Source organism: Chiloscyllium plagiosum, unplaced genomic scaffold (assembly GCF_037043375.1).
Source record: "Chiloscyllium plagiosum isolate Xiang-an unplaced genomic scaffold, Cpla_swu_hap1 HiC_scaffold_5, whole genome shotgun sequence".
Classification (NCBI taxonomy): domain Eukaryota; kingdom Metazoa; phylum Chordata; class Chondrichthyes; order Orectolobiformes; family Hemiscylliidae; genus Chiloscyllium; species Chiloscyllium plagiosum.
This window is the reverse complement of record NW_028270143.1, coordinates 19,472,337-19,486,443: the sequence shown is the minus strand read 5'-3', so window position 1 is coordinate 19,486,443 and position 14,107 is coordinate 19,472,337. Positions and strand designations below refer to the sequence as shown.

General features: G+C 44.0%; 1 protein-coding gene across 4 annotated transcripts in view; it reads right to left on the bottom strand.

Annotated features, from left to right (window-relative positions):
* The window catches only part of LOC122549735 (lysophosphatidylcholine acyltransferase 1-like), a 159,081-nt gene extending 145,253 nt beyond the window's left edge, over positions 1-13,828 (bottom strand). For 3 of the 4 annotated variants that reach the window (XR_015757163.1, XR_015757164.1, XM_087987021.1), the window contains exon 1: positions 13,583-13,828. Coding sequence is in view for 2 of the 4 variants with exons in the window: in XM_087987021.1 (XP_087843147.1) it covers positions 13,583-13,726 (144 nt within the window). In the remaining 2 variants the exon portion in view is untranslated. The remainder of the gene's footprint in view (positions 1-13,582) is intronic. The other variant, XM_087987022.1, reaches the window with a different exon arrangement.
* Between the last annotated feature and the right edge of the window lie 279 nt (positions 13,829-14,107).

The following is a 14,107-nucleotide window of genomic DNA, read 5'->3' as shown; positions in this document are numbered from 1 at the left end:
AGGCAGAGGGGGTCATAGATCGGAGCTTTAGGGAAGTAGTAACTCCAAAGATGGCAGATAGATGGGTGACAGTGAGGGGGACTGGGAGGAAGCAGCCATTGCAGGGACCCCCTGCGGCCGTTCCCCTCAAGAACAAGTATACCGTTTTGGATACTTGTGGAGGGGATGACTTACCAGGGGTAAGTAACGGGGCTCAGGCCTCTGGCACGGAGCCTGTCCCCGTTACTCAGAAGGGAAGGGTGGAGAAGAGCAGAGCAATAGTAACTGGGGACTCGATAGTTCGAGGCACAGATAGGCGGTTTTGTGGGAAGGAGAGAGACTCACGTTTGGTATGTTGCCTCCCAGGTGCAAGGGTACGTGATGTCTCTGATCGTGTTTTCCGGGTCCTTAAGGGGGAGGGGGAGCAGCCCGAAGTCGTGGTCCACATTGGCACCAATGACATAGGTAGGAGGAGCGCGGAGGATGTTAGGCAGGCTTTCAGGGAGCTAGGTTGGAAGCTCAAAGTTAGAACGAACAGTTGTTGTCTCTGGTTTGTTACCCGTGCCACGTGATAGAGTGTCGAGGAAGGGAGAGAGAACAGTTAAATGCGTGGCTACAGGGATGGTGCAGGAGGGAGGGATTCCGGTATTTGGATAACTGGGGTTCTTTCTGGGGAAGGTGGGACCTCTATAAACAGGATGGTCTGCACCTGAACCTGAGGGGCACCAATATCCTTGGTGAGAGGTTTGCTAGTGCTCTTGGGGGTGGTTTAAACTAACTCTGCAGGGGCATGGGAACCCAGACTGTAGCTTTAGGGTGCAGGACCTGGAGTGTAGGGAGGTTAGGAACATGGAATCAATTTCTAAGGAGGGTGCCTGTAAACAGGAAATTGGCTTTAAGTGTGTATACTTCAATGCAAGAAGTATACGAAATAAGGTAGGTGAACTTGCAGCGTGGGTTGGTACCTGGGACTTCGATGTTGTGGCTATTACGGAGACATGGGTAGAACAGGGACAGGATTGGCTGTTGCAGGTTCCAGGGTTTAAATGTTTTAGTAGGGTCAGAGGTGGGGGTAAAAGAGGGGGAGGTGTGGCATTGCTGGTCAAAGATAGTATTACAGCTGTGGAAAGGACGATGGATGAAGACTCGCCATCTGAGGTAGTTTGGGCTGAGGTTAGGAATAGGAAAGGTGAGCTCACCCTGTTAGGAGTTTTTTTGCAGGCCTCCTAATAGTCCTAGAAACGTAGAAGAAAGGATTGCGAGGATGATTCAAGAGAAGAGTGAAAGTAATAGGGTGGTTGTTATGGGGGACTTTAACTTTCCTGATATTGATTGGGAAAGCTATAGCTCAAGTTCGTTAGATGGGTCAGTGTTTGTCCAATGTGTGCAGGAGGGTTTCCTGACACAATATGTAGATAGGCCAACAAGAGGTGAGGCCATACTGGATTTGGTTCTGGGTAATGAACCAGGCCAGGTGTTAGAATTAGAGGTAGGTTAGCACTTTGGGGACAGTGACCACAATTCGGTGACTTTTGCTCTAGTGATGGAGAGGGATAAGTGTGCACTACAGGGCGAGAGTTATAGCTGGGGGCAGGGAAATTATGATGCGGTGAGGCATGACTTAGGATGTGTGGCTTGGAAAAGTAAGATTCAAGGCAAGGGCGTAATTGATATGTGGAGCTTGTTCAAGGAGCAACTATTGAGTGTCCTTGATAAGTATGTACCCGTCAGGCAGGGAGGGAAGAGTCGTGTGAGGGAGCCGTGGTTTAATAAGGAACTGGAATCCCTTGTTAAAGGGAAGAGGGCGGCCTATGTAAAGATGAGGCATGAAGGTTCAATTGGGGCGATTGAGAGTTATAAGGTAGCCAGGAAGGACCTGAAGAGAGAGCTAAGAGCAGCAAGGAGGGGACATGAAAGGTCCTTAGTTGGTAGGATTAGGGAAAACCCTAAGGCTTTCTATAGGTATGTCAGGAATAAAAGAATGACTAGGGTAGGAATAGGTCCAGTCAAGGATAGTAGTGGGAAGTTGCGTGTGGAGGCTGAAGAGATTGGGGAGACACTGAATGAATACTTTTCGTCAGTATTCAATCAGGAACAGGACATTGTTGTCAATGTGAGTACTGAGTCACAATTAAGTAGAATGGATGGCTTTGAGGTATGTAGAGAAGAGGTGTTGGAAATTCTGGAAAGGGTGAAAATAGATAAGTCCCCTGGGCCTGATGGCATTTATCCTAGGATTCTCTGGGAAGCTAGGGAGGAGATTGCAGAGCCATTGGCCTTGATTTTTATGTCCTCGTTGTCTACAGGAGTAGTGCCAGAAGATTGGAGGCTAGCAAATGTGGTTCCCTTGTTCAAGAAGGGGAGTAGGGATAACCCTAGTAACTATAGGCCGGTGAGTCTCACTTCTGTTGTGGGCAAAATCTTAGAGAGAATTGTAAGGGATAGGATTTATGAACATTTGGATAGGAATAATGTGATCAACGATAGTCGGCATGGTTTTGTGAAGGGCAGGTCGTGCCTCACAAACCTTATTGAATTCTTTGAGAAGGTGACTAAGGAGGTGGACGAGGGGAAAGCGGTAGGTGTGGTGTATATGGATTTTAGTAAGGCGTTTGATAAGGTTCCCCATGGTAGACTACTGCAAAAAATACGGAGGTATGGCATTGAGGGTGAGTTGGAGGTTTGGATTAGGAGTTGGCTGGCTGGAAGAAGACAGAGGGTAGTAGTTGATGGCAAAGGTTCATCTTGGAGTGCCGTCACTAGCGGTGTTCCGCAAGGATCTGTTTTGGGACCATTGCTGTTTGTCATTTTTATAAATGACCTGGAGGAGGGATTAGAAGGTTGGGTGAGCAAGTTTGCAGATGATACGAAAGTCGGAGGAGTTGTAGACAGTGAGGAAGGATATAGCAGGTTACAGCGGGATATAGATAAGCTGCAGAACTGGGCAGAAAAGTGGCAAATGGAGTTCAATGTAGCTAAGTGTGAGGTGATTCACTTTGGTAAGAGTAATAAAAAGATGGGGTACTGGGCTAATGGTCGGATACTTGGTAGTGTGGATGAGCAGAGGGATCTTGGTGTCCATGTACACAGATCTCTGAAAGTTGCCACCCAGGTAAATAGTGCGGTGAAGAGGGCATATGGCGTACTGGCTTTTATTGGTAGAGGAATTGAGTTCCGGAGTATTGAGGTCATGTTGCAGTTGTATAAGACTCTGGTGCGGCCGCATCTGGAGTATTGTGTGCAGTTTTGGTCGCCATATTATAGGAAGGATGTGGAGGCACTGGAACGGGTGCAGAGGTGGTTTACCAGGATGTTGCCTGGTATGGTAGGAAGATCGTATGAGGAAAGGCTGAGGCACTTGGGGCTGTTTTCATTGGAGAAAAGAAGGTTTAGGGGTGACTTGATAGAGGTGTACAAGATGATTAGGGGTTTAGATAGGGTCGACAGTGAGAATCTTTTTCCACGTATGGAGTCAGCTATTAGAAGGGGGCATAGCTTTAAATTAAGGGGGGGTAGGTATAGGACAGATGTTAGGGGTAGGTTCTTTACTCAGCGAGTCGTGAGTTCATGGAATGCCCTGCCAGTAGCAGTGGTGGACTCTCCCTCATTATGGGCATTTAAGCGGGCATTGGATAGGCATATGGAGGATAGTGGGATAGTGTAGGTTAGGTGGGCTTGGATCGGCGCAACATCGAGGGCCGAAGGGCCTGTACTGCGCTGTATTCTTCTATGTTCTATGTCAAAAAGAATGGTAAAATTTGGCAGAAAGAGAATTCAGCTGACAAAATGGGAAGTTTTTTGAGGATAAGACTTGTAGCTTTGATAAAGGAGAACTAGTAGATGAGATGCATTCAAATTTTCAGAATGTTTTGATTATATTTCACATTATGGTTAATGAATAAAAAAAGCATGGGATTCAGGGAAATATACAATAGATTTAGACTTGGTTAAACAGAAATTGGAGTGTGGAAATAAAAACATTCTCAGCACAGCAGGCTTTTACTCATGCATACAAGGATCAGTACTAGATTTATAACTGTTCACTGTTGAGAGTGTGGTGCTGGAAAAGCAAGGTCAGGCAGCATCCGAGGAGCAGGAAAAAAAAGTTCGACATTGCGGGCAAAAAGCCCTTCATTAGGGAGCCCTTCCTGATGAAGGGCTTTTGCCTGAAACACTGATTTTCCTGCTCCTCGGATGCTGCCCGACCTGCTGTGTTTCTCCAGCATTTGCAGTCCTCACTTTCACCTTATAGCTGTTCACTCTCCATTGAATGGAAAGATTATGGGTCTTGTGGTGCAGTGGTAATCTCTGAGCTAGCAGAACAGGGTTCCAACTGCTCCAGAGGGGTGTAATAACATCAACATGTTTTGCTATGAAAATATCAAAGAGGAGGACTGGTTATAATGTAACTAAATTTGATGACATCAAACTGGATGGGAATACAAATTGAGAGAAAGACACAGGGGGTTTCCAGACGACTTGGACAAGATAAGTGAATTGGTCACAACATGCAAACTGAATATAATACAAGAGTGAAGTTATTCACTTTTGGTTAAATAAAAAAAAGGAAGGCAGAGCATTTCTTAAATAGTGACAGGTGGCGAATTGCTATTGTCCAAAGGGACCTGCATCCTTGCTCATGAGTCACAAAAAAATTAGCATGGAGGTGCAAGACATAGATTAGCCTTCAGCACAAGGGGATTTTACATTGTCTAACGCCTTGGTGAGGTCTCACCTGGTATATTACAAACAAAAATTAGGAGCACAAGTAGGTTATTCAGTCCAAGCCTACTCAATAAGATCACAGTTGATCTGATTGAGTTTTAAATTCTACATTCATATCCACTCCCAAAAACCTGCAATCCCCCGAGTATCTATTTACTTCTGTCTGTAAAATACTCAACAACCATACCGTCAATGATTTCTGAGACACCCAATACTCAAAACAGTTCACAAGGCCCTGCGCATACACACTTTGCAAAACATCCTGCCAGTACAAAACATAACACCTAGATCAGCACAATGAAAATGGCCAAGTGGGGTGGAATGACCTTACTAGCTTTGGTACCAAGCATGCAGGTCTGACATAAGTGGACTGAAAGCACAATTCAGGGAGCCAATCTGTCAGGAGCGCATGCCATGTCCAGACTGACTTGATGGATCATGTTGGTGGTGTGGGAATATGCATAATTAGTTGCACTGACACAACAGGCTACTCCTGTGTTCCTTCAGACAGCTAAAGAAAATGATGGTTGGATCGTTGATACTTGCTTGTCAAAGGAGGGTCTACTACACAAATGGGAAGCTATGGAGAGAGAGAAGATTTGCAAAGACATATGGAATGTACTACTACTTCGGGTCACACCAAGCACAGAAGAATTGCAGTTGCTTGAAGTCAATCATCACAGCCCAGGGCACTGCTGCCGGAATTTCTCAGGGTAGTGCCTTAGGCCAAACCATTTGATTTACCAATAGCTTTCGCTCTCTCCTAAGTCAGAAGTAAAGATGTCCAATGATGATTCCAGAGTGCCCAATCCAATTTAGAACTCCTCACATAATGGAGTAATCGATATTCAATAAGACCTAGACAACATTCAGTCTGGACCTGATAAGAAAGAAGCAACAAGTGACAAGCCCTGTCATCTTCAATAGTAGAGTTTGAGCACTATCCATAATATTCAAGAGTTATACTTCACCCTCATCCGTCATCATTCTGGAGATATCCCATTGACCAAAATAAACAACTAGACTAGCCACATAAGTACAGCTAAGAGACCATAAGTAGGTCATACGGCCCCTAGAGACTGCTCAGTTATGGAGGACCATGGCTGATCGGATTCCCTCTCGTGTTCTCTCTGCAACCCTCAACTCCCCTCGATCAAGATTTTATCTTTCTCAGCCTTAAGCATACACAAGGGACTCTGCTCCCTCAGTTCAGCAAAATTGTGAATTTTTGGTTTCTTCCTGCTTCATTGTATGCTGTGATACTTTTAAATGCTAGCCAACTGCCCCGCTCTATTTAATCGTTTCCTAAAATTTGACATAGTCCAAATATGTGGTTTCTGAATTTAACTTACCAATTTCCGCTTAATCAATTTTAGCAGTTCTTTCACTTCATGTCCAAACACTAATTCAATTGGACTGAATTTGGTGCATCTCTGATTGCAGAAAGTACAAATGGAATTCTCTTATCCCAATTAGATTACATTACATTACAGTGTGGAAACCGACCCACCGAAGCACAACCCACCCATACCCCTACATTTACCCCTTACCTAACACTATGGGAAATTTAGCATAGCCAATTCACCTGATCTGCACATCTTTGGACTGTGGGAGGAAACCGGAGCACCCGGAGGAAACCCACACAGACACGGGGAGAACGTGCAAACTCCACACAGTCAGTCGCCTGAGGTGGGAATTGAACCCGGGTCTCTGGCGCTGTGAGAGTGCTAACCACTGTGCCACCCTGCCGCCCACTAATCATCTGGACAGTCTTGACTATAAGCCCTCAACATGGTCTTTAATGTCTGACCCCACTGAACTGAAATTAGATCTTATGCCATTGGTGAGGACCATTTCCATAGGATCACTATGTAGCACTTTCACCCATCTGGTAAAGACCCCACCAAGACCAAACCACTTCAGAACATGAAAATGATTAGTTACTCCAGCCAGTCAAACGCCTTCTGCACATCAAGGGAAACTACCTAGCCCAGAAGCAAACTATACTGACGCACCTGGACCATGTTCAGTACTCTTATTATAGGACCTACAGCCCTTAATAAAGCCTGTAGGGTCCTCCTTGACAATAGAGGGCAACACCTTCTCCAATCTCAACCAGAGTGTCTTAGATAAAATTTTAAAATCTGAGTTTAGCAGCAAAATAGGCCTATACAAAGCAGTCCTCCAGAGCCTTCCTTCTTTTGAGGAAGAGAAAAATATTAGCTTCTCTCAGAGTGGGAGGCAGTCCTGTCTGTACAAATAATTGCACATGTCCAGCATAGGCCTGGCCAACATATTCGTAAATGCCTGATCAAACTCACTCGGAAGGCCATCTGGGCTGAGTGCTTTACCACTTGGAGCTTTCTTAATGCCTCCTTATCTCTTGTACTGAAAAGGGAGCATTCAAAAGAGACATCTGCTCCCAAGTCACAGGTGGAAGATCCAGATACTGAAAGAAGGACTCCATCTTACCCTCAGCTGTCCAACTGATACAGCTGAGTAAAATTTCCTGAAATTATATTAATCGTTTTAGAGTTACAAGAGTCCCAGTGCCCTCTCCGATAGATGAGAGCGCGCGAGGGGGGGGCAGCCAAATATGCCATGCTTATCTGGCCTATCCCCATACTCAAATAACCTTTGTTTGACTAAAAGAATCTCTCTTTGCTGTTTGAGTAAGCGCGGTATTCAGAGCAGCCCGGAGAGCTGTGATTCGCTGTAATTTGATCACAGATGGTTTATCAAAGTATGCAATCACAGCTGCCTTCAGCCAGGTCTCGAGCAGACGTTGCTGCTCTTCTCTCTGTCGTTTCAGACGAGCTGATTAAGAAATTATTATACTCCTTGTGTACGCATTGGCAGTCTCCGAAGGCGAACCTACCCCACTACCCGGGTCTTAACCTTCAAATACACTGCCGCACGATCAGAAACGGCTATGTTCCCAACTTTACATGGCAGCACCATATCCAAAAAAAGCAGATGGAGCACAAAACAAATCAATCCTTGTGTAACACTTGTGCAGATTGTAGGAAAAAAGTGAAATCCCTAGCCACCAGGTCAAGACATCTCCATACATCCAATCCCAAGTCCACCAGTTGTTTAGATTGTGTCAAGATGCCATGGGAACCCCTGGGCATCCTATCTGCTGTGGAATCCATGAAGCGATTAAAACCTCCTCCTAGAATAGGATGACGCACTCCAAGGGCAATCAACTAGAAAGCGCAGTCAGAAATTTAAGGGAGTGCGTCAGGGGACAGTAAACATTCAGAATACGGTGTTCCTCACCATGTATTAATGCTTTGAGAATCACAAACTGCCCACATTCATCCTTAATTTGATCTAGCAATGGAATGGGAGATTCTTCTTAATGAGTATAGCCACTTCCCTGCTTTTAGTGTTGAAAGATGAAAAGAACACACATGTACAATGACCTTCTCCTGGTCACTCTCTCCTTTAAGAATATTCTGCACCCTCAGACCTTTTTCTCTTGCACCCGGGATGCAATGTACCATTTGGAGAAACGTCTGCCTGTGCGTCTGACTAGGCATCCCCCTATTCCAATCGATCACTTGGAACCGGATGTACCTATCGTTACAATAATGCCAGTTTTGGTACCAGAAACCTGGTTTGTCAGTGCCACATTCTCCTGAGATCCAATCACTTCCTATATTTTCCAAAACAGCATTTTTGTTTGACATGAAGATAGCCATAGGAGACTCCTGTACTACTTGCCTACTTTTGAGGAGAAAGTGAGGTCTGCAGATCAGAGATGGAAATGTGTTGCTGGAAAAGCGCAGGTCAGGCAGCATCTAGGGAACAGGAGAATCGACGTTTCGGGCATTAGCCCTTCTTCCTGAAGAAGGGCTAATGCCCGAAACGTCGATTCTCCTGTTCCCTAGATGCTGCCTGACATGCTGCGCTTTTCCAGCAACACATTTCCATCTACTTGCCTACTTTTACCTATCTACCCAGCTATTTCTGCATTTTTATTTCCTTCCTGAAACAGCCATCCATCACACCCTTGGCTCCAGTAAATTCCTCATTGCCTCTAACTGCTGCTCCAACCGATCCATGAGATCTGCCAGGATTCGCAACCAAACACTTCCTGCAGACATAATCAGTGAAGAACATTGAAATTCTCCCTCTCTCACATCTGACAAGATCATAGCACTCTATTAAAGGCCATCTATGCACCTTAATTTACAGACCCAAAAAACAGTTTTCCTGCTCTACAAGTTAGTACCCACGATTTATATTTTAAAAAATGTTTAATCATGGGACAGATCTCAATTAAACATTTTTTTAAAAACTCAATTTTTTTCCTAAATCTAAGATTTATGCTTTAAGCATACTTTAAAATCTGCCGAGAGCAGTTCCCATAATGAGGTCCCCCCCCCCCCACCAAGCTCGACTGTGAAATTTTAAATTTTTGTTTATTTTCCTTGGATCAACTGGGATGACCAGAGATGCTGGTAACTTCATAGTCAGCCAGCTGTGAAAGTTCACTGCTTTTTTGTCTGAACTCGAGAGCAGTTCAAGGAACAATCTCCCATGTGGTCTACTGCTCTCTCTCTCTCTTCTTCAGTCTTAAAATGTCATTGTTTTTGATCTTTTTCTCCAAAGTTCCAAAACCAACCAACAGCTTATAAAACAGCAATTACTGCTCCAAGAAATCGAGGAAATTAACTCCAACACTGGAAACACTCAAAAGCTCTTACATCTATGATTTTCTCCCATTGATTTATCTTTTGTTGTATCTCTCAAAATAGCCTAAAGTGCATCACATCTATTCAATATGAGACTAAATAGTTCAAATTATGTAAGCAAACAGGATAACCATTTTTGTATAGAGCTAAAGATAAACAACTGATTCGTCAGCTTATGATTGCACAGTGAAGGAAAGATACTCATCAGGACAGCAAGAGAACTCAGTAATACTTTCAATACATAGGTCTTTAATCTTCCCTAAAATAGTGGAGCCTTGGTGTAATTATTACTATGTGCAACATAGAAATAGGCCTACCACTCCAATGGGTCCATGGTGACATTTGTATTGCATACAAGCTTCTTCCACCCTTTAGTTAATCATATTTAATGTTTTCTCCTGCAAACACTTTCCTAAGACAGAATCTCAGGAACAGAGAGTAAAAAAAAAATTGACATTTCAGGCAAAAGCCCTTCATCAGGGAGCTGGGAGCCTCAGGGGTAGAGAGATAAATGGGAGGGGGAAGGTAGCTGAGTGTGCAATTGTTGGATGGAAGTGTGGGCAATGGTGATAGATGAGAGGGGAGGATGGTCCTCACTTTCGCAGAGTTGATTTTAACCTATACAGTCTATCAGTAACTTTATGAAAAGCATTGTGTTAATCAGAAGCAGAGAATTTTTTCTGAAAATGCACATTACTGGAGACTATTCAGCCCAGAGCCTATGCCAGTTCTTTAATTTAAAAATGTTACTCTATTTCTTTCTCTTCCCTGTGACATTATAGAAATCTACAGATAAATACACTTAAACCATCACCCATGGCTCACTTCATGAGGTGAACAACTCCACAATACTGCAGTTCTACTTAATGAAATGGCATCCATCATACAAATTTTTTTTGAAACAGAGAACCAGTGAATCTAAACTTGAATACCTCAATATACCCCACTCACCCATTATGTATCAAGAAAAGAGTGGAGAGAAATGACAATTAATGCATATATTGTGCAAAGCAAATGAAAATATTTCATACACAAAATTTTATAAAGAATCATCAACTGTTACTCTCTCCATTGATGCTGCCAGACCTGCATATTGCCAATAATTTTAGTTTATTTCAGACTCTCAACATTTGCAATACTGGAAATACTTTTACATTCATAAATTCATAATATTCATAAAATTTTAAATCCTACTGGGATAGGGGAAAAGTTTCACAGTATGTAGCAAAAATACAGGTATCAGTTTTTCTTCCCTTAACATTGTATTCAATTGCTATAATGGACAGGTTATCTAAAATTACATAGAGATCGTGATCCACTGGGTCAATGGGCTGAAGAGAGGCAGATGGAGTTAAATTTGGATAAATGCAAGGTACTGCATTTTATTAAAATAAGGACAGAACTTAGATATTAGTAAAAGTAACGCCTTGGGTAGTGTTGTAGAACAGAGACCTAGGGGCTCAGCTACATAATATTTTGAAGATATATACAGATAGGGTGGTTAAGATGACACTAAGCATGCTTGCCTTCATTGCTCAGTCCTTTGAGTATAGGAGTCAGCGCATTATGTTGAGGCTGTACAAGTCATTAGTGGGATCTCTTCTAAAGTACTGTGTTGAGGTCTGGGTCACCATGTTATAAGAATGATATTATTAAATTGGAGGGGGTTCTGAATAGATTCAGAACCAGAATGTTGCTGGGAATGGAGGGCTTGAGTTATAAGGAAAGGCTGGGACTTGAGTGGGCGGCACGGTGGCACAGTGGTTAGCACTGCTGCCTCACAGCGCCTGAAACCCGGGTTCATTTCCCGCCTCAGGCGACTGACTGTGTGGAGTTTGCACGTTCTCCCCGTGTCTGCGTGGGTTTCCTCCGGGTGCACCGGTTTCCTCCCACAGTCCAAAGATGTGCAGGTCGGGTGAATTGGCCATGCTAAATTGCCCTTAGTGTTAGGTAAGGGGTAAATGTAGGGGTATGGGTGGGTTGCGCTTCGGCGGGTCGGTGTGGACTTGTTGGGCCGAAGGGCCTGTTTCCACACTGTAATGTAATGTAATAATGTAACGTAATGAGTGTCAGAGGTTGTGGGTGACTTTACAGGGGTTTATAAAATCATGAGGGGTACAGATAAAGGTGAATGAGAGTTCTCTTTCCCCTAACATGGGGGATTTCAAGATTACAGGGCATATTTTTAAGAAGCAAGGAGAAAGATTTAGAAGAGGTTGGGAAGCATTTTTTTTTTACTTTTTTTGAGACAGCATAGTTTCTGTATGGAATGAACTTCCTGAGGAAGTGGTGGATGTGGGCACAGTTACAATGATTAAAACTTATTTAGAAAAGTAAACAAATAAGAAATGTTTGGAGGGATATGCGGCAAGTGCAGGCAGGTGAGACTAATTTATGGTCAGCAAGGACTGGTTAAAGCAAAGTCTGTTTCCATGCTATATGACTATGTTGCAGACCTAGGTATTCAATGTCCACTTAACATCTGCCTTAATTAAAACAATGCCTTCAAAAACAGAGCTACTTACCTGCCCACACATACTCAAGAAAAATTGTAGCTAGAGTTTCAAACAATTTCATTTGTCCAATTGTTAGCAAATGATTGTTATGCATTAAATAAAACAAAGAACTGCAGATGCTGGGAATCGGAAATAAAAACAGAACTGCTGGAAAATTGCAGTAGGTCTGGCAGCATCTGTGGTGAAAAAGCAGAGTTAACAATGAGTCTAGTGACTCTTCAGAACTTAATTTGTAGCTAGATGGTACATATGTTAAAAATTTTAGCTGGTGCTGAAACAAAGAGGAATAAGCAGATAGGTAGAATTGAAGTCTATAGAGAGAATGACAATTGTCGTGCATATTGTACACAGCAATTGAAAATATTTCAGACATATGTAGATAAACAATTATCTGAAGAATCATTAACTGTTACTCTCTCCATAGATGCTGCCAGACCTGCATATTGCCAACAGCTTTGGTTTAATTTCAGACTCCCAATATCTGCAGTACTTGAAATAATTTTACAATGTCACTTTACAAGATAGTACAGGCACCCGTGAGACAGGCAGCACCTACAGGTGTGCTGAAGCACCAATTGCAACTCCCCAAGGCCCACAGAACTGCCATACACAGTTGAACCAGCAGCAACATATTTGCAATCAAATTATATCCCACGAGAACATTATCATTGCTCATAATGTTTCCCTTATTACTCTTAAAATAAGCATGCCTCACAAACAAACACTACTCTTGTAAAGGGTGTTAACGATGATCTCTAGTCCCACATCAGCTTTTAGGAACACATGAAGGAAGGAAATTTAATCCACAGGTACCCTATGGATTTTATTCCACAGCAAAATACAACAACCAGCCACAAATGATGGTTACAATCTAACCTCGATGAATGCAAAAATCGTGAAAGGTACACCATGTACATTTGACTGCAGTATCGGTTGGAAGCCCATTCATACCTTAACTGACAAATACTCGAGGTATTACGCCTTCAAACTTTGTGGAGCCAAGTCGTAAATGGCGTCACTGTGATCTGGGGCTACAAGTAACAGGAAGCTAAACATTGTGCGTTATTAGTTTCCTAGGGGGACGGAATTCACTACTGAGAGCTTCCTTAAGGAAACGAGCAGTTAAGACTCTCATACTAGAAGACACGTAACGGATGTACTGCAGCTGATCTTAATTTTCTACTCAGATTTTGAAAAGTCCATGGTATTTACAGTTAATGGCACTATTAATCCTGCCTTAGCTTTGAGCAGACTTGGCAAAAAAAGGTTAGAATTTTTTTTCGCGACAAAGCAAGAGTTGCAAATCCCAATCCAAGTGCAAGATCTCAAAAAGACAACACTCCCCGCGAAGTGTAAGCGAACCGTGAAGCTGATTTCACGTCGGACGTTAAATAAAAAAAAGAGGGAGGTTTGTTTTCCCATCACTTGTGGGAGTATGGGGTCTCCCTCAATTCGTGGCGCTGTCACTGCCAGGGCCCTCACCGAGGTCGAGAGAGAGAGAGAAAAAAGCGGAGCCAGCCAGCCAGCCCTGTAGCAAGGGCTGGATGCAAAAAGAGACAGCGCTCCCCTTCACACCCCCTCCATCACCAGCACGTCTCCCTCCCATTTTCCCCCTCAAACCCCTTCCACCCCATCCCCATCCCCATCCCTAGCCCTCACCTGCACTTTCTGCAGCACCGACAAGCGGATGTCATGTACAAAAGGATTCCTGACCGGCGGCAGCCGAGCCCGCTCCTCCTCCTCCTCATTCCCACAAGCGCCGCTTACTTTCGCCGTGCAGCGTCCTCTCCTCAACAACCTCATATTCCGCAGGGAGTGGTGGTGGAGGAGGGGGGAATGGGAAGATGGAGTTGCTCGAGGGACTGAACGACAGCACCGCGCGAGGACCACACGCCACTCTCAGCCGTGTCGCAGTAACCGTCTCCCTGCCTGTATCCGCGCAGGCGCCCCGCCCCGCCAATAGGCGGCGATTACCCTCCTCCCAACCTCAACTCAAGCGCGCGCGCGCGCTCGGGTCGCTCGCGGAGCGCACGTTAAATTCCCAGCTCGTGCATGGCCCCTGAAAGATGCGTGAATGAAACGAAGTGTAAATACATATTCTGAGCCGAGAGAGAGAGACAGACAGACAGACAGACAGACAAACAAACAATGCATATCATTGGGAAAAACGCTACTCCTTCTTCA